Source organism: Orycteropus afer, unplaced genomic scaffold (genome assembly GCF_000298275.1).
Source record: "Orycteropus afer afer isolate SDZICR_OR568_19922 unplaced genomic scaffold, OryAfe1.0 scaffold00004, whole genome shotgun sequence".
NCBI lineage: Eukaryota > Metazoa > Chordata > Mammalia > Tubulidentata > Orycteropodidae > Orycteropus > Orycteropus afer.
In genome coordinates, this window is record NW_006921591.1 from 27,542,320 (window position 1) to 27,570,254 (window position 27,935).

A 27,935-nucleotide genomic window follows, 5' to 3' on the forward strand; every position below is an offset into this window, starting at 1 on the left:
TGGTCAATGTCATGAGACAAAGTGTATGTGAACTGCTGTATGGAAAGTGAATTTGCTCTGTAAATTTTCACCCAAATCACAATTTAAAAAAATAATAATAATGTAAATTAAAAGAGATAATGAATATAAATTTCTTTGGGTAGATTTGACATTTGGTACCAAAACCAAACCAAAACCACTGCTATAGAGTCAATTCTGGTTAGTAGCAACCCATAAAGGGTTTCTAAATCTGTAAATCTTTATGGAAGTAGATTGTCTTATCTTTCTCCCACAGATCAGTGGAAGGGTTTGAACCCCTGACCTTCTGGTTAGCAGCCAAATGCCTTACCTACTATACTACCAGAGTTCATGTGGTAAGCACTCAAAAATGTTAGCTGCAATCATTAATCTGATATTTAGACTGGCTATCAACATTCTCCCCATTTCTCTTTTCCCTCCTTGTTCTTCTTATTCAGGACCACATGCCCCTTAAGCTTCAAATGAAGGAAATCTCTATACATCATGTCCTGAGGGTTCAGACACCTATACCAGGTCATCTAAAAAATTTAGGCTCAATGAAATTCTATCTGGGGGCTTCTGTTTGAGTTTTCTAAAATATAGGAGACTAATTTTAAAAGCACTATTAATTCTGATAAACTCTAATGGTCTGTCAGACTTCTCAGTCTCATTAAGAATGACAACCTTCATTTTATACATCAAATTGCCTCTTTTCCATGAAAGAGCTGGCTCCTATTTGGTTAATTACTACCAGTTGGTGTCATCCAAAATTTAACAGTTTCAGAGCTGCAGTCATATTCTCATTCCCCAAATCTTTTTGTCAGTCCGGCCTCAGCTTTGTTCTTTTTGCTGTTCTCTTTTGCTGAGGTTATTTGTCATGTATCACAGAGGGCATAAAGTTAAACATTTCATCTTTGGCATGCTAAAGCTATTTTAACCCTGTCAGGAAGAACCTCAGAAGGCCCAGTTTATGCCATGTGGACTTTGGAGAATGGAGGAACAAGATGGTAGCAGTCATATCTGGAAGCTGGCAGACCCCACTACTTTGAACCTTTTTATGAAAAATCACATCATTTTAAAGTGGAGAAAACCTCCAAGATCATTCATTGTAATCAGTTACTTCTACAGATGAGGAAACCGAGGTCCAGAAATGCCTTAGTATTACTCACTCACTCACTGCCTTCAAGTCGATCCTGACTCAATAGCAACCCCTCCTTGGGTTTCCAACGCAATATCACTATAGAAGTAGAGTGCCCAACCTTCCTTCCAAGGAGTGACTGGTGGGTTTGAACTGGCAGCCTTCTGCTTAGCTGTCAAGTACCTTAGCACTATACCACCAGAGCTCCCTAGTATTAGGCTACTTAAAAAAAAAAAAAAAAGAAAAAAAAAGTTATCTATCTATCTATCTAGTCTTCTTTCTCTTAATTCATATAGAAATAATTGAAAAATAGCTTCTATGAAGAGGCAAATATACTTGCATATAACTGTTATTAGCTGCTTTTACATTGACTCTGACTCATGGTGACCTCAATGCATCAGAATGAAATACTTCTTAGTTCTGTGACCTCTTTATAATCACCAGCAGGTTTAAGTCAATGTGAGCTCTGGTAGCGTAGTGTCTATGGCATTTGACTGCTAACCAGAAGGCTGGCAGTTCAAACCCACCAGCCACTCCTTGGAGGAAAGTTGGGCAATCTACTTCCATGGAGAGATCACCTTGGAAACCTAAGGAAGGGTTGCTATGAGTGGGGACCAACTCCATGACAATGAGTGAGTAATGCTAAGACATTTCTGGACCTCGGTTTCCTCATCTTTTTTGCCAGTCCCCCTCACTGTGGTTTTCCCTCACCTCCATTGGTTCTCTGCTTCACTAAATATGATGTCTTTCTCTGGCAATTGATCACTTTTGATGAGATATCCAATGTAAGTGAGTCTGACGATATTCTGTTGTGACCCTTAAGTTTACATTGCCTGATTTTCAGAAAGCACACTTACTTCCTAGTCTCTCTTAGCTTGGTAGCTCCACTGAAGATGGCCCACACCTAACACTTTTTCTTTCTTTCTTTTCTTTTTTTAATTTTTATTGTGATTTGGGAGAAAGTTTACAAAGCAAATTCACTTTCCATACAGCAGCTCACATACACATTGTCCCATGACATTGACTACAATTTACCACAATGCAACATCTTCCCTCCCTCTTCCTCCCATCGATACGTCTTCCCTGTGTCCTTCCCTCCCATGCACTCCTGCCCCCAAGCTGTCTCTCTGTGCATGCACAACCCTTCTATTCTGCCATGATTGATCTCTCCAAGGGGTGTATCTACCTAATGTAAATGTTTAGCTCATATGCCTGTCTTTTGTTTGGATAGAAGCCACGGGAGTGGGTTCAATTCCAGACCTGAAGGGCAGCTAGGAGTCATAGTCTCAGGGGTTCCACCAGGTTCTATCAGACCAAACCTGGTCCCCTATTTTTTTTTTTAATTATGATTTTGAATTTTGTTCCACATAGTTCTCCCACTCTATCCAGGATCTCCTACATAGATCCCCCTCCAAGAGGTTGACAGTGGTAGCCAAGCACCATCTAGTTCTTCTTGTCTCATAGTCATATAGGCTGAGGATCGTGTGATGTACAAGTCACTTGGAGTAACTGCTTCCATGTGTCTTTAGTTTCCTTCATTCTCCTTTGTTGTAGACTAGGAGAGACCCGTTGTTGTATCTAGATGGCTCCTTGCAAGCTTTTAAGATCCCAGATGCTACTCACCAAAGTAGAATGTGGAACAATGTTTTTGTATAGTACATTATACAAATTGAGCTTGAAGTCCCCTGTGACCAGGGTCCCAAGCCCACAGGTCCAACTACTTGCTCTCTTTGGGTAGCTGGCTGTGGCCAAGAAGTGACTACAACCTTGTCCCTTGCCAGCTCTGCTGCATACTTGGGAATTCTTACAGAACATACAAATATATTTGTAGAAACATTGTCTGCCAGCCCTATACATGGGTCATAGGCACACTCACCCCTGCATCGACAGACCTAATTGTTTAGCCTGCCCACACATCTATCTATCAATGTTTGCCTTCACTGACAACTCAGTACTGTATGTGCAAAAGGGTTCATCTTTGTTGTCTGTGTACCTCTATGTCTTCCTCTTCCTCAATGCCACCATGTTGATCACTCACATTTGGTACATTGCCCTTCTCTTCACCCAAATCAATACTTGTCTCTACCTATCTAACAGTGTTCTCTCCTCTCCCCTCCCATCCCCCTGGTACCCAACGAAGAATTTCCTTCCATATATAAACCTGTTCTTGACTTTTTATAATAATGGACAAATATAATATTTGTTCTTCTGTGATTGACTTCTTTCTCTCAGCATAATGTCTTCCAAGGTCATCCACATTATGTGGTGTTTTTTAGATTCTACATTATTCTTTAGGGTTGCATAGTATTCCATTGTGTACATGCACCATAGTTTGGTTGGTTATCCATTTTCTGTTGATAGGCACCTAGGTTGTTTCCATCTTTTTTGCTATTATAATTAATGCAGCAATGAACATGGTATTGTTGTTGTTAGGTGTCGTCAAGTTGTCTCCTACTCATAGCAACCCTATGCACAGCAGAACAAAACACTACCCAGTCCTGCGCCAGCTCCATGATTCTTGCTATACTTGAGCCTATTGCCACAGCCACTGTGTTAATCCATCTCATTGAGGGCCTTCCCCTCTTTCATTGATCCTTCACCTTGCCAAGCAGGACAGCCTTCTCCAGGAAATGGTCCCTTCTGATAACTTCACCAAAGTACGTGAGATGAAGTCTGGCCATTCTCACTTCCAAGGAGCATTCTAGCTGCACTTCTTCCAGGAAAGATTTGTTGACTCTTTTAGCAGTCCATGATACTTTCAGCATTCTTCACCAGCACCACAACTCAAAAGCATCAACTCTTCTTTGGATTCCTTATTCATTGGCCAGCTCTCACATGCATATGAGATGATTGAAAATACTATGGCTTGTGTCAGATGGACCTTAGTCCTCAAGGAGACATCTTTGCTCTTCAGCATTTGAAAGAGGTCCTTTGCAGCCTATTTGCCCAGTGCTGTATGTCGTCTGATGTCCTGACTGCTTCTGCCATTGGCATTGATTGTAGAACCAAACAATGTGGAGTCCTTGACAACTTCAATTTTTTTTTTCCCCATTTATGGTGATGCTGCTTATAGGTCCAATTCTGAGGATTTTTATTTTCTTCATATGGAGAAATAATCCCTACTGCAGACTGTATTCTTCAATCTTCATCAGTAACTGTTTCAAGTCTTTACTTTCAGCAAAGTTGTGTTGTCAGTGTATTGCAGGTTGTTAATAATTCTTCCTTCAATCCTAATGCCAAATTCTTCTTCATATAGTCCAGCTTCTTTGATTATTTGCTCAACATACAGATTGAAAAAGTGTGGTGAAAAGATACAACGCTGACACACTCCTTTCTTGATTTTAAACCATGCAGTGTCTCCTTGTTCTGTTCAAATGACAGCCTCTTTATCTCTGTACAGGTTCCTCATGTGTACAAGTGTTATGGAATTCTCATTCTTCTCAATGTTACCCATAATTTGTTATGATCCACATAATCAAATGCTATTGCGTAGTCAATAAAACACAAGAAAACATCTTTATGGAATTTGCTTCCAGCCAAGATCCATCTGACATCAGTAATGATATCACTCATTCCACATCCTCTTTTGAATCCAGCTTGTATTTCTGGAAGTTCTCTGTCAATATACTTCTGTAACCATTTTTGAATTATCTTCAGCAAGATTTTACTTGTGTGTGATATTAATGATATTGTTTGATAATTTCCATATTCTGTGAGATCACCTTTCTTTGGAATGGGGACAAATATGGATCTCTTCCAGTCAGTTGGCCAAGTAGCTGTCTTCCAAATCTCTTGGCATAGCCGAGTGAGTACCTCCAGAGAGGCATCCATTTGTTGAAATATCTCAATGGATAGTTCATCAATTCCTGGAGCCTTGTTCTTTGCCAATTCCTTCAATGCAGCTTTAATTTTTTCCTCAATACCACTGGTTCTTGATCATATGCCACCTCCTGAAATAGATGAGCATCAACTAATTCTTTTTGATACAGTGAATCTCTGTATTCCTTCCATCTTCTTTTGATGTTTCCTGCATCATTCAATATTTTGCCCACAGAATCTTTTAATATTGAAATGCAAGGTTTAAATTTCTTCTTCAGTTCTTTCAGCTAGAGAAATGCTGAGTGCATTTTTACCTTTTGGTTTTCTAACTCCAGGTCTTTGCACATTTCATTATAATAATTGACTTTGTCTTTTCAAGCTGCTCTTTGAAATCTTCTGTTCAGTTCTTTATCGTGTCATTTCTTCCATTTGCTTTGGTTAATTTCTGTTCAAGGGCAAGTTTCAGAGTCTATTCTAACATCCATTTTGTTTTTTTCTTCCTTTACTGTATTTTTATTGACCTTTTAATTTCTTCATGGATGATGTTCTTGATGTCATCCCACAATTCTTCTGGGTTTCGGTCATTGGTGTTCAATGCGTCAAATCTATTTTTGGGATGGTCTCTCAATTCAGGAGGGATATATTCAAGGTCATATTTTGGCTCTGGTGGACTTGGTTTAGTTGTTTTCAACTTCAAGGTGAACTTGCATATGAGCAGTTGATGGTCTGTTCTACAATTAGCTCCTGGTCTTTTATAGCTGAAGATATTGAACTTTTCCATCACTCTTGCTACAGATGTAGTCAATCTGATTCCTGTGTACTCTATGTGGCAAAGTCCATGTGTATAGCTGCTGCTTGTGTTGTTGCAAAAGGTATTTGTAATGAGTAAGTCATTGTTCTTGCAAAATTATATCATGTGGTCTCCAGCATTATTTCTGTCACCACAGCCAAATTTTCCAACTACTGGTCATTCTATTTTGTTTCCAACTTTTGCATTCCAGTCACCAGTGATAATTAACACATCTTGATTGGATGTTTGGTCAATTTCAGACTGCAGAAGTTGATAAAAATGTTCAATTTTCTCATCTTTGGCTTTGGTGGTCGCTGTGTAAAGTTGAATCATAGTAGTATTAACTGGTCTTCCTTTTATGGGTATGGTATCCTATAACTGACAGCATTGTACTTCAGGACAGATCTTGAAACATCCTTTGTGATGATGAATGCCACTCTATTTCTCTTTAATTTGTCTTCCTGGTATAGTAGATCATATGGTTGTCTGATTCAAAATGGCCCAAACCACACAATTTCAGCTCACTAATGCCTAGGATATTAATCTTTATGTGTTCCATTTCATTTTTGTCAACTTCCAATTTTCCTAGATTCATACTTCATACATCCCATGTTCTGATTATTAATGTATGTTTGTAGTTGTTTCTCCTCAATTTGGCTTGTGTCACATCAGCAAATGGAGGTTCTGAAAACTTTACTTTATCCATATGGTTAAGGTTGGTTCTACTCTGAAGAAACAGCCCTTTTCCAGTTGTATTTTGAGTGCCTTCTGACGTAGAGGGTTCATCTTCCAGAACTGTATCAGACAATGTTTCCAGGCTATTCATACAGTTGTCCAGTAATGTATCAGAGAATCTTTCTCTGCTATTCATAAAGATTTTCCTAGGCAATTCTTTGAGAAGTGGATGGCCTCTTCCTTCTGAGTGTGTCTCAGTCAGGAAGCTGCATTGCAACCTGTGCACCATATGCAACCCTGCTGGTGTTTGAAACACCAGTACCACAGCCTCCAGCCTCACAGCAACACACAGGCCACCACCATATGATAAAATGACAGACAAGTTCATCTCCCTTTGCTGTTTGAAACCTCTCCTCCTGGCTTTCCCTCCTTCCTGCCTTTGGGTGAGGGCTGTCTGTCTTCCTCCCCTTAGATGGATCATGTTGCCCATCCCATTGGCCCCAGCTTTCCTCCTTATTGCCTTTGGTGATGAACGTGAGTGTGCATATATCTGTTCTTGTCCTGGCTCTCACTTCTTTAGGATATATATCTGGTTTGGAAATTGCTGGGCCAAATGGTATTTCTAATTCACACTTTTTAAGGAATCGCCATACTGGTTTCCACCATGTTTGTACCACTTTTCGGTGCCACCAGCAATGTATGAGAGTCCTAATCTCTGTACATCCTTGCCAACATTTGTTATTTTCTGCCTTGTTGTACTTTGCTACTAGTGCTGGGGCTCGTTGTTTTGATTTGCATCTCTCTAATGGCTAATGATCGTGAACATTTCTTCATTTGTTTGTTGGCTGCCTGAATATCCTCTTCTGTGAAGTGTCTATTCATGACTTCTGCCAATTTTTTAATTGGATTATTTGTCTTTTTGTTGTTGAGGTGTTGAAGTTTTCCAGAGATAAGTACCTTATGAGATATGTCATTGTCAAATATTTTTTCCCAATCTCTGGGTTCTCTTTTTACTGTTTTGGAGAAATCTTTGGAAGAACATAAAATGTAAATTTTAGAGGGTCCCATTCATCTAGCTTCTCTTTTGCTATTTATGCATTTTGGGTTTTGCTTGATAGTCTATGCCATATATTAAGGCCTCTAAATTTGCCCCTAATTTTTCCTTGAGGAACTTTATAGTTTTAGTTTTCACATTTAAGTCTTTGAGCCAGCTAGAATTAGTTTTTGTGAATAGTGTGAGGTACAGATATTGTTTCCTTTTTCTGCAAATAGATATCCAATTTTGCCAGCACTGTTAGTTAAACAGACAATCTCTTCCCCATTTAATGAATTTGGGCCCTTTGTAAAAGATCAGCTGACCATAGGTCAAAGGATCTATTTCTGAGTTCTCAATTCTATTTCATTGACCTGTTTGTCTGTCATTATACCAGTACCAGACTATTTTGACTACTGTGTCTGTATAGTAGGTTTTGAGATTTGGGAGTGTGAGACCTACTTTGTATTTCTTTATCAATAGTGCTTTACTTATCTGAGGTCTCCTTCCTTTCCATATGAAGTTAGTGATTTTTTTTTTTTCCATATTGTTAAAAAAATGTTGATGGGATCTGGATTGGGATTACATTGAATGTATAGATTGCTTTGGGTAGAATTGATATTTTCACAATGTTCCATCTTCCTATCCATGAGCATGATATGTTTTTCCATTTGTGTAAATCTCTTATGGTTTCTTGAAGTAGTCTTTTGCAGTTTTCTTTGTATAGGTCTTTTGTGTCCCTGGTAAGATATATTCCCAAGTGTTTTATTTTATTTTTCATAGCTGTTATAAATGGTATTGATTTCCTTGTTTCTTTTTCAGCAATCCCTTTGCTGGTGTAGAGAAATCCAACTGATTTTTGGATGTTAATTTTTTATCCTGCCATGATGCTAAAACTTTAAATTAGGTCCAGTAGATTTTTGACTGAGTCCCTTGGGTTTTCTAGGTATAGAATCATATCATCAGCAAATACAGATATTTTGACTTCTTTACCAATTTGTATGCCTTTGATTTCCCTTTCTTGCCTTACTGCCCTTGGTCAGTCTTCCAATACAATGTTGGATAGAAGTGGTGATAGAGGGCATCCTTTTGTGTTTCCTGTTCACAAGGGGAATTTTTTCAGTCACTGTCCATTGAGAATAATGTTGGCTGTTGGTTTTGCATATATGCCCTTTATTATGTTGAGGAATGTCCCTTCTATTCCTATTTTGCTGAGACTTTTGATCAGGAATGGATGTTGCATTTTATCAAATTCATTTTCTACATCAATTGTTATGATCATGTAGTTCTTTTGCTTAGTTTTATTTATGTAATGGATTATATTGATTGTTTTTCTAATGTTGGACAATCCTTGTATACCTGATATGAACCCCACTTGGTCATAATGTATTATTTTTTGGATATGTTGTTGGAGTCCTTTGGCTAGGATTTTATTGAAGATTTTTGCATCTCTATTGATAAGGGCTATTGGTCTGTAGTTTTCCTTTTCAGTGATGTCTTTGTGTGGTTTTGGTATCAAAATTATGCTTACTTCATAAAATGAATTTGGGAGGTTTCCATTCTTTTCCATGTTTTGGAATAGTTTGAATAAGATTGTGTCAGTTCTTCTCTGTATGTTTAGTAAAATTCTACAGTGAAACTGTCGGGGCCAGGCCTTTTTTTTGTTGGTAATTTTTGTATGACCTGTTTAATTTCCTTTTGTTATACATCTGTTCAAGTTTTCCACCACAGTCTGTGTTAGTTTAGGTATGTAATGTGTTTCTAGAAATCTATTCATTTCTCTTCCAGAAGATGGTAGATTAGAAATCTGGCCATTTCTTCTATATTTTAAAAAAATTATTGGAGTACAGTTCTTCATAGAAGTGCTGGTGGCATAGTGCCTAAGGCACTTGACTGCTAACCAGAAGGATGGCAGTTCAAACTCTCCAGCCACTCCTCAGAAGGAAGGTTAGACAATCTGTTTCTGTAGTGATACTACCTCAGAAATCCAAGGAGGGGTTGCTATGACTTGAATCCCACTCTATGGCAGTGAGTTTGTTAGTTAGTTACTTAGTTACAGTTCTTCATCGTATCCTAATATTATCTTTTTTATTTCAGTTAGTTCTATTGTGATGTCACTTAATTCATTTCTTATTCATTTTTTTTATTCTATCCATTTTTCCTTTGTTAAATTTGCCAGTGGTTTGTCAATTATATGTATCTTTTCAAAAAATCAACTTCTAGTCTTGCTGATTTTTCAATTTTCTATTTTCCTTTTCGTTTATTTGTGTCCAAATCTTTATTATTTCCTTTCTTCTGGTGACTATGAGCTTTTATTTTTGTACTGGTTGGAGATGTTGGTTGAACGTATTGATTTTGTCTCTCCTCTTTTTTGATATGTGCGTTGATTGCTACAAATTATTTTTGCTGTGTCCAAAAGATTTTGACATCTTGTGTTTTGATTCCCATATGATGCAAGGCAATTTTTTATTTTTTCTATTACCTAGTCATTCTTCAGGAGGGTGCTGCTCAGTTTCCATGTGTTTGCTCTTTGTCCATTGATCTTCTTATTGTTGATTTCTAATTTTATACCATTGTAACCTGCAAAGGTGCTTTGCAATATTTCAATGTTGTTAAGTTTATTAAGGCTTAGTTCATTATCTAACGCATGCTCTATCATGGAGAATGTTCCATGTGCACTGGAAAAGAATGAACATTGTGTTTTGGTTGGGGGAAGTGGTCTTTAGATGTTTATAAGATCAAGTTAGTTGATTGTATTGTTTAGTTCTTTTGCATCTTTGTTGAGTTTATTTCCAGTTGTTCTATCTTTCTTTGAAAGTGGTGTATTAAAGTCTCTTGCCATGACTGTGGAGTCATCTATTTATCTTTTCTCTCTGTTAAGTCTGAATAATGTATTTTGAGATTCTTTCATTCTCTCCATATATATTTATTATGGTTATATCTTCTTGTTTGATTGACCCTTTAATCATTATATAATGTCCTTCCTTGTCTCTTATGCTGGTTTTTATCTTAAAGTCAATTTTTCAGAAATTAATATTGGTACCCCTGCTCTTTATTGGTTCCCATATGCTTGTTATATCTTTTTCCTACCTTTGATTTTCAGTGTATTTTTGTCTTTCTCTCTGAGATGCAAGTCTTGTAGACAGCATGTTGATGGGTTGTTTTCTTATCCAGTCTGCAACTCTCTGTCTCTTGAGTGGTGCACTTAATCCATTGGCATTCAGTATAATTATTGACAAGTATGAATTTGTTGCTGTCATTTTGCCTTTTTTTTTTTTTTTTGAGTGTGTGTATGTTGTGTTACTGGTTTCTTTTTCCATATAATTTTCTGTGCTGTGATCATTTTTTTTTTTATGAATTGTGTTATCATTTCCTTTGTTGCTGTTGTTTCAGTATTTGCTAAATATTTGTGCTTGTCCTCTTTTTTATTGTGATGTGAAGGTTTATCATTTTTCTTTGAGATTACCCTGTGATTTATAATTTTCACCCCATGTTTAGAACAGTCGATTCTATCTCGCAACTCTCTTGACTTCCTCACCATTTAGAAGTTTTGTAACTACACTATTGCGGTGTAGTAAATCACCTGCTATGGCTTTTCTAGCCCTAAGTCTTTGTAAATCCCGTGGTGTAATTTGCCATGAACGACTGAGGAGCTCCTGATTGTAAAAGTTATCCACCTGGGGTACTTCTGTTGAAAGTCCATGAATCAATGTTCTGGGAAGTTTGCTCTCTCAGGTTCTTAGAATTCTGATGTTATGATTTCTTAGTTTGGCCACTCTGTCAGGCCCAAAAGGAGCCCTCCTAGAGGAAGAAGGAGTCTCTCTGACTGCTGACTGAGAAACACACACTGCTTAGAGACACCGAGAGACATGCATTGCTAAGAGAGAGACACCGAGAGTCACTCATTGCTGGCAGAAAGACTGAAAGAGACTGTTGGCTGAAAGATGGCAGGCTGAGAGAGACTGAGCATTGTTCCTGAACTTGAATTATAGCCTAATGCTTCCCTAATAAACCCCACAATCTGGGAATTCTGTGTGGCCACTGCAGCAAATTATTGAACCCAGCAGAGAGATGGTGGGTGTTGCAGGAGAAACAGTTGGTACTAGGGTTTGTGAAAGGGCTGGAGGGAGACAGCTTGTCTGGCCTTGCAAGAATAGGCCTTGGGCTACTGATCGTGATTCTGTCTTCCTCTTATGGGGTTAGAGGAGGTCAGGAGATGCAGCCTCTTTGCCCCTTTGGCAACTATTTTTTTCCCTCTTTATGGTATGTAGTTGTCCTCATTTGCCGGTTCTCTATTTACAATCTTGTAAGCTTATTTTATTTTGGATACTTCCATAGCTTTGTTGGTTGCTCGGTTATGTCTTCATGTGTATTAATGGTTGGTTGTTGTTTCCTATTATTGGTTCTCTGTTCAAATGATTCTTTATAGTTTCTCTTATAAGATTGTTCTGATTTTAACAAATTCCCTTAATTTCTGCTTATTTTGAAATCTCCTAATTTCACCATCATATTTAACGGACAGTTTTACTGGATATATAATTCTTGTTTGAAAAATTTTCTCTTGCAGGGTTTTATATATACCATCCCATTGCCTTCTTTCCTGCATGGTTTCTGCTAAGAAATCAGACCTTAGACTTATTGATTGCCCTTTGTAGTTAACTTTTCATTTTTCCCACATTGCTTTCAGCATTCTTTCTTTGTCTTTGTTTTGATGCCTTTGATGATGCTACGTCTTGGTGACTTTCTTTTGGTGTCTATCCTGTTTGGGATTCATTGGACTTCTTGAATGGATATATTCTCATCTTTCATCATATCATGGAAGTTCTCTTCCAACAAACCTTGGACAATTTTCTCAGTGGTTTACTTTATCTCTTCCTGTTCTGGCATTCTGATTACTCTTTGGTTGTTCCTTTTGATGGTATCCCACATGAATCTTAGGCTTTCTTCATTGTATTTTCATCTTTTTTCTGATCAATCCCTTTCCAAAAAAAGTATTCAGGATTAATCTTCCATCTCATTAATTCTGTCTTTCACTGATTCAACTGTAATCCTTTGCCTTTTCAATGTGTTATGTATTTCTGAAAATTTAGTATTAATCTTCTGGATTTCTATCTGTATCATTTCTAATTATTTCATTTATTTTGTCATTTTATTCCTGTATTTTCTTCTAAAATTTTTCCAGGGTTTTATCTGTGTATTACTTAATTTTGTCAGTGTTTCCTTTGTTCTGTCTCTCTCTCCTTTGAAGGTACCTAACTGTACTTCTTTTGAATTCCTTATCAGTGAGTTCCAATGCTGTTTCTTCCTCAGGGATGTGCTCTGGGTCTGTATCCTGCTCCCTTGATCTTGCTTCTTTGTGTGGACTGTGATGATCTGTTTCTCTGAGACATTGTGACTTTTTGTGTTTATATTTAATTGGTGATTGTATGTTGGAGTGTTTTGCCCAACAATTTCATTTTCTTTCTTTTTTTTTTAATGTATCTGAGTATAAGATACTGTGTTCCTGTATTTGCTAGTTGGCAGCACTTATGCACTCACTACCTGTCTCCTGGTGGATGTGACAGAGATGGAGAGTGTTTGCACAGTTCTCTGTTAGCTGTTTGTGATGAGCAGTTAAGGGTGAGTCAAGCTCTTATTGGTAGTCATTTATTATTGACCAGTTGGTACAGAAGGAAGTGGTGGCTCTCATTCAGTAAGTGGAGCTACAGGAGGGGTGGGTATGGTTTGTCAAAGGAGCACAATTGGTGTCTCTCACTCAGACAAAATAACAATCAGAAAATCATTAAAAAGTAAAATCAAGAGTGCAAAAAACACACACTATGTAAACACACAGGAATAATCATCAAAGGAAAAAAAAGAAAAATAAGAAAGGCAATAAATGAGAAAATACTTAAAGAAATACTTTAAAAACCCAAAAGAAATATGCATAGAAAAAGGGAAAATGAAAGAAAGAAAGAATGGAGGGAGCGAGGGAGGAAGGAAGGAAAAAGGAAGAAAAGAAAGAAAGAAATAAAACCCCTGCAATGTCTGGAGAGGGGGAATAAGAAAAAAGAGGTAGAGTAGGAGAATAATGAAGGAAAAAATGGGAAAAATGCAAAAACAAAAGGAATGGGGAGAACCACAAGAAAGGAAAAGATGGGAACCAGGAACTGAGAAGAGAGAAAAATCTGAAAACTAGAAGCTGGGAAGGGAAGAAGAAAGAATAATAATAAAAAGGACCAAAAAAAAAATTTAAACAGACAAAAACAAACTAAAAACCAAAAAAGAAAAAGAAATCTGGGCAGAATGTGGCAGGGCATTCAGAATAGGATGAAATTCCTGCCAGCCCAGACGGTGGGTGGGATTGAGTGATCGTCACACCTCCATTCACCAAGAGGGTGTAGGGTATAAAAGTAACAAGGGGAATATCGCACCATTCCAATCCTTTGTGTCAGGTGTGTCCTTGAGGTCCCCTGCAAGTGGAGCCTATTCTTAAGTCCCTGGATTCTGGAAGAATGCTGTCACCTTAAACATCCAAAATGATCAAACCTCTTGTAAACATTCAAAATGGCTGCTCTCTCTGGACAGCCACAAGTCCACAGCTCAGCCTATCTCTCTCTTCAGTGTGTCCCCTTTTGTTCACCAGCCATCAGTTCAGTCCTACATGCAGCCCCTGGTTTGAAATGCACTGCTGTGGAGTAAAATTTGACTCATAGTGACCCCTCCTTGTGTTTCTGAGGCAGTATCACTACGGAAGTAGATTGCCCAACCTTCTTTCTGAGGAGTGACTGGTGGGTTTGAACCACCAGCCTTCTGGTTAGCAGTCAAATGCCTTAGGCATTAGGCCACCAGTGCCCCCTGGTTAGTAGGGCCTATTTTTAGGTTAATTCTTAGGTCCTAACACCACTTGGCAATATTCAAGCTGTCCATGTCATCAGGATCAGTAACAGTCCTCAGCACTGTATGCCTCCTTTTTCGGTGTTTTCATGCAGATTCTTCTACTAGTTGGGGTTTAGTCCACTTCTGTATCCTTCTTTCAAAACTCAGGTCTCCAGGATTACCTTCGGTATCTTTGTTTTCTGGGAGCTCTGGTAGCATAGTGGCTAAGACACTTGCCTGCTAACCAGACGGCTGGCGGTTCAAATCCACCAGCCACTCCTCGGAAGGAAGGTTGGGCAATCCTACTTCCGTAGTGATACTGCCTCGGAAACCCAAGGAGGGGTCGCTATGAGCCGGGTTTGACTCGACGGCACATAACAACAACAACATCTTTGTTTTCTGGTTCCCGTTTTTTTTTGTTGTTGTTGAAGAAGGTCTGTAGTTTGTCTGCCTAATCTCCCATCTTACAAGAACTCCTTGCACACAGCTAACATTTATTTTTTTTTTAATGGCATAATATCCTGCTGCCCAGGGTGTGATTGGACTGACCATATTGGTCCTGGGTCCCTAACACATATTTAATGGTGGTAGCTTTAAAGAAAATCTTAAAAGGTAAAGTGACCTTGTCGTTAAATCAACAACTTTATGTAGTACAATGTTTCCACACAAATGTCAAATCCTCACCTTCTACAGTTTCTTTTACATTTGTTTCCCATTGTAATGGTCACAAGAGAGATTTAATGTTATTCCCCTAACACTTCTTCTAACACTGTTCCCTAGATTATACCCAGTCAGAATCATTAGCACAGAGTGTTAAACTTCCCCACATATACATATATAAAACCATAGTAAAACTTTCTATATAAAAAATACCAACTAATTTTAGGGGAAGAATAAGTAGTTCTGGTTTCAGATTTTGACACTGCTATCTATAGTGCCTAAGGCACTTGACTGCTAACCAGGAGGCTGGCAGTTCAAACTCACCAGCCACTCCTCGGAAGGAAGATGGGGCAATCTACTTTCATAGTGATACTGCCCTGGAAACCCAAGGAGGGGTCACTATGAGTCGGGTCCGATTCGACGCACATAACAACAACAGCAACAACAACATCTATCTATCTAGATTCCAAACTGCATTTTATCTTCCATTTTGAATACCTAAAATCAGGATTCATCTTGCAAGCAATGAGATCATAGTTTAATTTACAGCATTTTTTCTTTATTATTGGTACATAAAATGATCATGTGTCTTATAAACAAACAAACCCACTGTCATCAAATCAATTCTGATTTTAAGGCAATGTATAATTGCCCCAGAAATAGACTACCTCATCTTTCTCCTGCAAAGCAGCTGGCAAGTTTGAACCACCAACCTTTTAGTTAGCAGGTGAAAGCTTCAAACTCTAAGCCACCAGAGCTCTTCTAAAAAACAAAAGGATCATGTAGAAATGCATCATATATACTTAAATACATGCATGTAAATGTGCTTTTTCAAAGTCATAAAAGAGACTTATAACATTAATAGGGCATGCTCTGTGGGAAGGAATTTGATTAGCAAAGGTGAAGGGCACAGTAACATTTTACTCTGTGTGTTTCTGTATTATTCAAAGTTTCCCAATATATGCATATACTTGTATATGCAATGGGATATTTGTATATGGAATAAGATCTCATTTATATGTTTACATATATATGTGCCTAGAAATCCCTTGGAATATAAGCCAAAATATTACCAGTAGTTTCTCTTAGTAGAAAGATTAAAATTATTCTTTATTTATTTTTGTTTATCTGTAGTTCCTGATTTTTCCCCACAATTAATATATATCACTTGTAATTAAAAGAAAAAAGCTAGCATGCAACTCAAAGTGATAGCTCTTCCAAAATTTACCACATCACTGGCCAATTGATACACAATGAAGCACAAGATAGGTAAAATTTACTCCACTATCAATATATGTTCATGCTTACCTCCTTACATATCTATACAAAAAAAAAAAAAAAGAAAGAAAGACAGAATAGTGCCTAGTGAGAGAAGCCAAGTGAATAATACTTTTTAAACATTACACTTTATTGAATCTTTCATTTGATTCATTTATTGTGCTCATGTTATTAATGTCTGAGTCCCTTTTCAATAAGGCCTACATTGCCATCATCTTTGCATTTCAGGGCTCAGTGACTGAAAAGAGTCCAGAACATGCCCAATGTCCACCAGTGAATTTATGGTTGTAGAAACATATAAATTTCTACTACTTTGCAAGTTCTCTATAAGTCATTAATTATTTTGGTATAATCTTTGCAGTTAGTGATCAGTCCAATTGAACTACACATTTTAAGTTTGCTCAGAGATACTTTTAAGGAATCTGGAATGCCTAGACATTATAAGATAAGGCAAGTCTGACTGTCAAAGTCAAAGAGCCTATCTGCTGAAATTGGGTTTGGAATTCAGAGCTCTGTTTCTTTTCTGTTTTGATGATTTTTTATGTCATTATCTTGAGACCCATCTTGTTTTTCACCTGGCATCATACATAGAAATATCAGAAATAATGAAAGGTAAACTAATCCTAAATATTGCCTCAGTTGGGCTTTGGAAATTTATAGCATTTTTATAGTTTACCTAAGGTTATCATAAGTTTCTGATAAGGCCTGAAAGAGTGCCAGAATCTGTAGGTGACATGTACAAGTTTGAGCTAATTGCAGAAACCGCTGTGGTTTGTGGTTTTGACAGCCAAAGCCCTCAAATTCAAGTGTATGATGTGATTAATATAATTGTTTGTATACAATGTATAAGGAGATAATCTTTACAGTGTAATTATACTTAAAATCATGTTTACTGTGGACAACCAAAGAGCCAGGGTGGGACTAATTACTACAGGATGAATAGATTGTTTCTCCTATCATCTTTGAGCTCTAGCCTGTGAGAAAACAGACTTGCTGTCATTGGCCCACACAAGAGCCCGTCTCAACTCACTTGGGGATTCAACCTTGGAGTCTTTTATTCAGCGGAGCCCCCCCCCCCCTTTTTTTTAAGTTGGATTGTTGACAAGCTACCAACATCCATCAAATATGCCAGAACATACCTCCAGAACTCTGTATTCCTCAGAAAATGGGCTGTGACAGGTGGAACAGTAATTATGGACCCAATGAGAAGTCAGCCAGCCCCGAGAACTGCTACTGAAACGAGATGGGGGAAGTGTATGTGCTGTTTAGATGGACCTAAAAGAAATGCTTTATGAGGTCCTACCTTGCCTGATGACCCCTATAACTCACTTTCTAGAGAAATCTGCCAATGTGTCACCAACTCCAGAAACCACCAATTGAATTGCACTGTGTTTGCAATAATCAGATCCTAAAATCTCAATTTTCAGAAAGAGAGAGAAATGATCTATTCCAGGGTCATAGTCATTGTAGAATTCTGACAAATGGCAGGAAAAATAAAAGGACTCCATTAGGATTTTACCACTTTGGCAAGAGAAAACTAAATTGGTTAATTCCACTGATATATGGTGGAAGGGTTAGCAGGTAATACAGACACCCTTCCTAAAACCATAACACTCTCTAGAAACCAACATTGACAATGCATTTTTCAAGCTTTTAAATATTTCAATAATAAATTCCTTATTGACCTCAGAATGCAGTTGAAACTCATTTTGCTTTATTTTAAGAAAAACCTTCATCAGACCCCCTGACTCTATCTACAACCTCATGACTCCTACTGAACCTGGTATTTATACTCTGGCACAAATCACCTAGAGGGCACAGATTGCCAGGCCCCACACTGAGAGTGTCTATTTCAATAGGTCTGGGGTAAGATCTAGATTCTATACTTCTAACATGTTTCCTGGTGACCCCAATGTCAAGTCAGATCCAACTCATAGCAACCCCTCTGTGGGTTTCCAAGGCAGTATCCCTATGGAAGTTGATTGCCCAACCTTTCTCCCGAAAAGTGGCTGGTGGATTTGAAATGGCAGCCTTCTGGTTAGCTGTCAGGTGCCTTAGTCACTACACCACCAAAACTCCCCAATAAAACACAGGAAACAATAAATATATTTACAAGCCTTATCTCACTGTACATAAGCACAAAGAAACAAAAGTTTTAGACAAACACTCCTCTAGGATGCACCACTTCATACAATAACTTTTTAGCATAGCAACAAATTGCTGACAAACTTCCTCCTGGTTTATGTAGTTACACAAGTCCCCATCCTGATGCCAGCACATACTATGTGTGGGCAAAAGGCCTCTGAAGATACTCCACCCAAAAAAAAAAACAAAAAACAAATTCACTGTCACTGAGTCAATTATGACTGATAGCAACCCCCATGGGGTTTCTTAGGCTATAAGTCTTAAACAGAAGTAGATTGCTCCATCTTCCTCCCACAGAGCAGCTGGTTGGTTTGAACCACTGATCTTCTGATTAGCAGCCAAATGTTTTATGCACTATGCTACAAGAGCTCCTTTTAGGAAACCCCAAAGGAAGAAAATGTTTGGGGTACTTATATGTAAATCTATGGTTATACCTATAGTGTGGTCCTCAGGGTTTTATGGTTTATGGAACTTGCTGCCTGAAGCCTCCATTTGGCTTTGGTAGCAGTACAACTGAGGGGACATGTGTGTGCTTTGAGAGAATGGGATGAATGATGTTTGGAGAGTGATGTGAGCTTGTGAAAATCTCTTTATCTCAACTAGTGCTTTGTAGGGCCTAAGGCATTATCACCAGCCTTTTGGTTAAAAACACTTTATTCCATAGAAATAAATTTTAATTGTGTTCTTACAACTATGGTGAAGGTATTATTTCAGTTTTCTTTCTTTTCAGAATTTTGCCTTTACAAAAGTTGTGTCTAAATCCTTGCTCAAGCACACACTCACACACACACACACACTTAATTGATCATCATGTATGCTCAGGCTGAAGATGTTAATTGCTTGGTATGTAATGCAAAATTGAGTTTTCTTGGATGCTTGATTTTAATAAAGACTAATCTCACCCCCTCCAGTCACCCATTCATCACCACCTTACCCACATAAGATGGTACATAATGAGTCTGTTTCAAATTATAATTACATAGCTTTACATATTTTCCTATTATTAAAGCAATAAAAGTATGTTACAAAAGATCATGTAATTAAAGAAAAGTAAAAAACAAAAAATAAAATAAGAGAAAATAAGCTACAATACCTCCCCAAAAGAGTTCTTGTTAACATTTTGGTTTATATGCTATTTGCTATGTAAGTTTACCTACATCATAATTACTCATCTCTTTTACTTTAACAATATTGAATAACCATTATTATTATGTAAAGAATATAAATGATATAAGGAAAGGTGTCAAGGTAGCCATGTATCACCCTCCCTGCTCAAATAACAAGTTATTCATTACTAAAAACAAACAAACAAACTAACTAAAAACTTAACTGCCATCAAGTTGGTTCTGACTAATAATGACCCCTTCTGGGTTTCTGAGGCAGTCAATATTTATGAAAGTAGATTCCCCAGTCTTCTTTCCATGGAGTGGCTGGCAGATTTGAACCTCCAACCCTCTGGTTAACTCTTTTTCACTTAATCCAGAGGACATCTCAGTACTATTTTCAATAGAAGGTTCTAGGGAAAGGGCAATGTTCATTCAGAGTTGGAATAATAAATCATATCTATTTTTTTGTCTCTAACCTTGAGCCTGTCATGAGGGGAGCATGTGGTTACAATGATCAGAAAAATAATATTAATAATAAGGTATCAAGTAAAGGGAGATAGTTATTAAGAGATGATTACAAACCAGGCATCTGACACCATGGAGACTGACATGAGTTACTTATAGTATTTTCACCTTGTTCCTACAAGCAAAAGCTGACTTATCACTAATGAGAATGTTTCCTTTTAGGTGAATGACTCAGTGTTTAGTGATTGCTTTTATGAAAATTTCCTGAGTCCAATTGTGTTGGGTATACTCTATATGCTTACTGTCGAGACAGGACTTTTCTAATGTCAAGAACATTCTTATGAGTCGGACAACTATAAGGTAGGGAACAGGAAGAGCAATCACAAGGATATGTGATGATTTCTCTCTCCAACCCCTCTCTTTCTGCACCCAGAATCAGATGTTGCTGACTTTGATGGCCGAAGTTCCCTTCTATACAGATTCAATCAGAAGCTAATGAGCACTCTCAAGGATGTGATTTCCCTGAAGTTTAAGAGCATGCAAGAGGATGGAGTTCTGTTCCATGGAGAAGGTCAACGTGGAGACCACATTACCCTAGAGCTCCAGAAGGGGATGCTGGTCCTGTACCTCAACTTGGGTAGGTTTAAACTTTACCCATCCTTTACCATGATGGGCTATAGGGAACTTTCTTACCTACAGGGCACAGTTCCTTATATTGCTGAAGTACACAAGGGAAGTCACTGGTACACAATTGAAAGGGCACATTTCTTCATTTAGGTTAAGATAGAAACATACCATTTCTTGAAATGTTTAAGGCATAGACAACATTCTTTGAATTGAAATAATTTTGCAATGAGATATCAATAGTAATTTTCAAAATGAGGGAAGGTAATTGTTGCAAGCTAATTGTTATTATTTATTTACTTATCTGTCTAGTTACCTACTTAAATGCTTATTTTAGTAACTCAAACTCTAAAGTAAATTTGTCAGGTTTTATAACAAACATAAGATAGATAGATTGATAGACATACAGATATTTGTAGATATAGATAATGAGGCTTGCTCACAATCCATCGAGTTAGTATATTAATGGAAGTTAAATATTAAGTTCTGATAATAAAAACAGAGGAATCGAAAGTTTTAATTGACTTATTTCTGTTTTTCTTTTTTTAATGTATGAGTGGGAGCATATGTGTGCAGTAAGAATACAATTTGTTCTAAGTTTTTGGGCATGCCCTTCTCTGGTTAAGCATTTTCGTCTAAGTGCCCTGGCTATGCTGGTGATCCCAGACTTGCCAAAAGGCAGCTAAATTACTGTAGAATTCCTTCCTCCATGAACATTTAGGATGGGCCTCCTGCTGTGCTGTTGGGTCATCTATACTGAACATCTCACCACAAGCAGGCCTGCCTTTCCCTGTAATTGAATCCTTATCTCAGGGAAGGAGGAAGCAAAGCTTTGCTCCTTTATATGATCAAAGGTAATTTTTAAGGGGAGGTAAGCCACGCACAGAAGAGAGAGAGCAAAGTTACCAAGGATGTAAAGACAAACCATAAAAGCTCTTTTGTAGCTAAGTAATAGGAAAATAAGTGACCATTTTTTGTGTGGATGACTCCCTGCCTCCCAAATGACATTTATTAGCATTACAGAGGGAGAACATTATACTTGTGAAAAAAGAATCATTAAGAAATAAAGAAGGAAAGACAGAGTGTTGACTTTAGTTTGCAAATGCAAGTTACTAGAAGACTGGAATACTATCACAGATAAATATATTTTGGCTACAAGCACAACAGGCATTATAAATAAAGATTAGTGCAGACTTAACTCCAAAGCCAAATCATGTAGATTTTCATACAAAGCATGTCTGAGTATCTTGTTAGCAAATATCATTTACCCTCAGTATGTGCAATAAGTGGAGGTAGCAGAAAGAACTTCCATAATTCCAATTTTAATAAGATTAAAATATAATGCATTAGGTTAAGTATATACATTAGGTTAGGTGTATGCAAAAGACACTTTAGAAGGAGAATATCACCAAGAAAAGAGGGCTACTAGTAAGAGGATTTACTAGAAAAAGATTTGGTAGTATTAACATTCCTAAAGAAATAGTGTATTGAGGAGTTCCATTAAGATGGCCGAATAGGCACACAGAGTACACAGACCCGCTTCAACAAAGAAAAGGGGAACCAATTAACACCGATACAGAAGATAATCTTGGAGCCCTGACCTTTGAAGGGAAGGATATGGTGTGGACTAAAATCAAAATAATAGAAGAACTTGAATGAAAACACCAAAAAAGGAGACATACAGAGCTGTAATTTGTCAGTGATCCTGATGGTACAAACAGCTCGGATATTGCCAAGTGGCATTAGAACTTAAAAATTAACCTAAAAATGGTACTTCTAGTGTGGGACTGCATGGGGAACTACACTGGTGCCTGGTGAATAAAAGAGGAACCAGAGAAGAGAAAGGCAGGCTGAGCTGTGGAGTTTTGCCTGTCTGGAGGGTGCAGTCATTCTGAATGTTTACAAGGGGTTCAACCATTCTGGATCTTTAAAGGGATGGCATTCTCCCAGATTCCAGGGACTTAAGAATAGGTTCCACTTGCTGGGAACCACAAGGACATTCCAGATGCCAACGACTGGAGAGGTGTAATATTCCCCTTGTTACTCTTATACCCAACACCCTCTTGGTGAACAGAGATGCAGCCATCCCTCACTCCCACTCACCTTCTGAGCCAGCAGGAATTCCATCCCAATCTGTGTGCTCAGAAGGAGCCTGGGTGCTTTGAACCATCCTGCCCAGATTTGTTTTTTAACTAGTTTATTTTAGTGTGTTTTAAAATTATTATCATTATTATTGTCCTTTTTATTATTATCCTTTATTCTTCTCTTCCTAGGTTCTAATTTTCAGCTTATTCCCTCTTCCCTGTTCTTGGTTCCCATTTTTTGTTTCTCGTGGTAAATTTTATTCCTGGTTTTTCCTTATGCATTTTTCACATTTTTTTTTTTTCTTCAGTATTCTCTTACTCTCCCTTTTTTGCTCTTATTGCCATCTCCCCAGATATTGCAGAGTTCACCCTTTTTTTTGGTTATTATTCCTGTGTGTTTATATGGTGTACTTTTTGACTCCTTGCTTTTACTTTTTTGAAAGTTATTTGATTGTTGTTTTTCTCTAACTGAGTGGGAGACAGCAACAGTGCCCATATGGCATAATTATACCCACACCTCCTGCATCTTCACTTACTGAGTGAGAGCCCCCACTTCTTTCTCCACCAACTTGTCAATGATAAATGGCCACCAAGAAAAGGCTGACTCACCAATAACTGGTCTTCACAAACAGTAAACAGAGATCTAAAGATGACAACATTACAATGTCTTGGGGAAAATAGACCATCACAGTCCACACAAAGAAGCAAGATAAAGTGGTAGAAACAAGGGAGCAGGATACAGACCCAGAACAAAACCCTGAGGAAGAAGCAGCATTGGAACTCCCTCATAAGGAATTCAAAAGAATTATACTTAGGTATCTTCAAAGGATTGAGAGATGAATCAAGGAAAACACTGAAAAAATTAAGGAACACACAGACAAAATCTCAGAAGAATTTTGGAAGAAAATACAAGAACAAAATGACAAAATATATGAAAAATTAGAAATGATTCAAAATGATTAAAAAATGATTCAGATAGAAATCCAGAAGATTAAGACTAAATTGTCAGAAACAGATAACACAATGAAAGGGCAAAAAAATAGAACTGAATGAATGTAAGACAGAATTAATGAGATTGAAGACAAATACTTGAATACTTCTTTGGAAAAGGTTCAATCAGATAAAAGAGCAAAACAAAATGAAGAAAACCTAAGGTTCATGTGGCATACCATCAAAAGGAATAACCTACATGTCATTGGAATTCCAGAACATTAAAAAAAAAAAAAAACCACTGTCCAAGATTTGTTGGAAGAGAACTTCTCTGATATAATGAAAGATAAGACTATATCCACACAGGAAATCCAAAGATCCCCAAACAAGATAGACCCCAAAAGACATAGCATCATCAAAGTCATCAAAACGAATGACAAAGAAAGAATCCTGAAAGCAGCACAGGAAAAGCTAAAAGTTACTTATGAAGTACAACCAATAAAAAATAAGCTCTGATTTCTCAGCAGAAACCACACATGCAAGAAGGTAGTGGAATTGTATATGTCAAATTCAGAAAGGGAAAAATTTCCAACCAAGAATTATATACACAGCAAAATTGTTCCTCAAATATGATAGTGAAAAAAAGGAAATTTTAAGATAAACAGAAATTAAGGTAATTTGTTAAAACCAGAACAATCTTACAAGAGATAGTAAAGGGAGTCCTTTGAACAGAGAACCAATAATAACAAACAAGAACCAACCATTAATACACAAGATGACATAATCCAGGAACAAACACAGCTATGAAAGTGTCCAAAGTAAAATAAGTTTATAAGATTGTAAACAGAGAACCAGAGATATCACTTGGTAAATGACGATAACTACAAATCAAGAGGGGATAATAGTGTAGCTATAGAATTTCTGTATGGTGAGGAAGTCAAGAGAGTTGCAAGATAGAAGAGACTGTTCTAATTATGGGGAGAAAATTATAAATCACAGGGTAACCTCAAAGAAAAATGATAAATCTTCACATCACGATAAAAAAGAGGGGAAGCACAAATATATAGCAAATACTAAAAACTATAGCAACAAAGGAAGTGATAACATGATTCATAAATATAATGAGCTCAGCACAGAAAATTATATGGAACAAAGAAACCAGGAACACCACAAAAAAACACATAACAAAACGACAGCAACCAATTCATACTTATCATCAATTACAATGAATGTTAATGGATTAAATACACCACTCAAGAGATGGAGAGTTGCAGACTGGATAAGAAAATGTAACCCAAAAATATGCTGTCTACAAGAGACATGCCTTAGAGACAAAGACAAAAACAGACTGAAAATCAAAAGCTGGGAAAAGATATATCAAGCAAATAGCAACCAAAAAAGAGCTGGAGTGACAATATTAATTTCTGGTCAAATTGACTTTAAGATAAAAAACACCATACAAGGCAAGGAAGGACATTATTTAATAATTAAATGATTAATTGAACAAGAAGATATAACCATAATAAATGTATATGGACCCAATGAAAGACCACAAATACATAAATCAGACTTTAAAAGAGTTGAAAAGGCAAAGAAATGACTCCACAGTCATAGTGGAAGACTTTAATACACCACTTTCAATGAAAGATAGAACAACTGCAAAGAAATTCTACAAAGATGCAGAAAAGCTAAACAATACAATTCAACAACTTGATCATATAAACTACTACAGAGCACTTCACCCAACAGCAGCACAATACACATTCTTTTCTAGTGCACGTGGAACATTCTTCACGATAGAACATATGTGAGGCCATAAAGAAAGCCTTAATAAGCTTAACAACACTGAAATATTGCAAAGCATCTTCTCAGATTACAATGCTATCAAAGTAGAAACCAACAATAGGAAGGCCAATGGAAAAGAGCGAACATATACAAACTGAACACCCTCCTCAAAAACGACTGGGTAATAGAAAAAATAAAAGATGAAATTTAAAAATATCTTGAATCAAATGAGAATGAAAACAAAATATGTCAAAATCTTTGGGGCACAGCAAAAGCAGTGATCAGAGGTTAATTTATAGCAATAAATACACACATCAAAAAAAAAAAAAAAAGACCTAAAATCAATACTTTAACCCAACATCTCCAACACTTAGGAAAAGAACAGCAAGAAAAGCCCACAGTCACCAGAAGAAAGGAAATAATAAAGATTCAAGCAGAAATCAATAAAACAGAAAATAGAAAGACAATAGAAAAAAATCAACAAGACCGGAAGTTGTTTTTTTTTTTTTTTAAAGATGTATAAAATTGACAAACCATTGCAAATTTAAGAAAGGAAAAGAGGCGGATAATACACATAACACAAATAATGAAAAAATGGGTGACATCACAAAAGAATCAATTGAAATGAAAAGGATACTATCAGGATACTATGAAGAACTGTACTCCAAAAAAATTGAAAATCTGGAGGAAATGGACAGATTTATAGAAACACACCACTTACCTAAACTAACACAGACTGATATGGAAAAGTTGAACGGATCCATAACAAAAGAAGAAATTGAACAAGTCAAAAAAAAAATTACAAAAAAAAAATTCCTGGCCCACATGATTTCACTGGAGAATTCTATCAAACATTCAGAGAAGAACTTACACCAATCCATCTTAAACTATTCTAAAACATACAAAAGGATGGAATCCTTCCTCATTCATTTTATGCAGCAAGCATAACCTTGATACCAAAACCAGGCAAAGACTTCAATCAAGAGGAAAACTACAAACCAGTATCTCTCATGCTCATTAGTATAGATGCAAAAATCTTCAACAAAATCCTCGACAATCGACTCCAACAACATATAAAAAAAAATCATTCATTATGACCAAATGGGGTTCATATCAGGTATGCATGATGGTTCAACATTAGAGAAACAATCAATGCCGTACATCACATAAATAAAACAAAGGAAAAGAACCACATGATCTTATCAATCAATGCAGAAAATGCATTTGATAAAATCCAACACCATTCCTGATCAAAAGTCTCAGCAAAATATAAATAGGAGGGACATTCCTCAACATAATAAAGAGCATCTATGCAAAACCAACAGCCAACATTATTCTCAATGGAGAGAAACTGAAATCATTCCCTTGTGAACAGGAACTAGATAAGGATGTCCTCTATCACCACTTCTAGTCACCATTATGTTGGAAGTCCTAGCCAGGGCAATAAGGCAAGAATAAAATAAAAATAATAAGGGAAATCAAAAGCATCCAAATTGATAAGGAAGAAGTCAAACTATCCATATTTGCTGATGATATGATCCTACACCTAGAAAACCCAAGAGACTTAGTAAAAAAACTGCTGTAACTAACTGAGAGATTTAACACAGTGGCAGGATACAAGATCAACATCCAAAACTCAGTTGGATTCCTCTACACCAGGGAAGAGATTGCTGAAAAAGATAAGGAAATCAATACCATTTACAATAGCTATGAAAAAAAATAAAACACTTGGGAATAAATCTTACCAGGGACACAAAAGATCTATACAAAGAAAACTACAAAAGACTACTTCAAGAAACCATAAGAGATTTACATAAATGGAAAAACATACCATGATCATGGGTAGGAAGATTGAACATTGTGAAAATGTCAGTTCTACCCAAAGCAATATACACATTCAAGGTAATCCCAATCCAGATCCCATCAACATTTTTTTAACAATATGGAAAAAACAATCACTAACTTCATATGGAAAAGGAAGGAGACCTCAGATAAGCAAAGCACTATTGAAGAAGAAGAACAAAGTAGGAGGTCTCATACTGCCAGATCTCAAAACCTGCTATATAGTCACAGTAGTCAAAACTGCCTGGTATTGATAGAATGACAGACACATAGACCAATGGAATACAACTGAGAACCCAGAAATAGATCCATTGTGCTATGGTCAGCTAATCTTTGACAGAGGACCTAAATCCATTAAATGGGAAAAGAATGCATGTTTAATACATGATGCTAGCAAAACTGGATATTCATTTGCAGAAAAATGAAACAAGATTTGTACCTCAGACCATACACAAAAAATAACTCCAGATGGATCAAAGACTTAAATGTGAAACCTAAACATAAAGTTCCTAAGGGGAAAACTAGGGGCAAATTTTGGGGCCCTAATATATGGCATAAATAAACTATCAAGCATAACCCAAAATGTACAAACAGCAGAAAAGAAAGTAGATGAATTTGAGCTTTTAAAAATTAAATTTTTATGTGCTTCCAAAGACTTCTCCAAAAGAGTAAAAAGAGAACTTGAGAACTCACAGATTGGGGGGGG

General features: G+C 37.0%; 1 protein-coding gene across 1 annotated transcript in view; it reads left to right on the forward strand.

The window, feature by feature from the left end:
* The window catches only part of CNTNAP5 (contactin associated protein family member 5), a 1,495,600-nt gene that overhangs the window by 444,621 nt on the left and 1,023,044 nt on the right, over positions 1–27,935 (forward strand). The window contains exon 5 of the mRNA XM_042780525.1: positions 20,398–20,601. Coding sequence (XP_042636459.1) covers positions 20,398–20,601 — 204 coding nt within the window. The remainder of the gene's footprint in view (positions 1–20,397; positions 20,602–27,935) is intronic.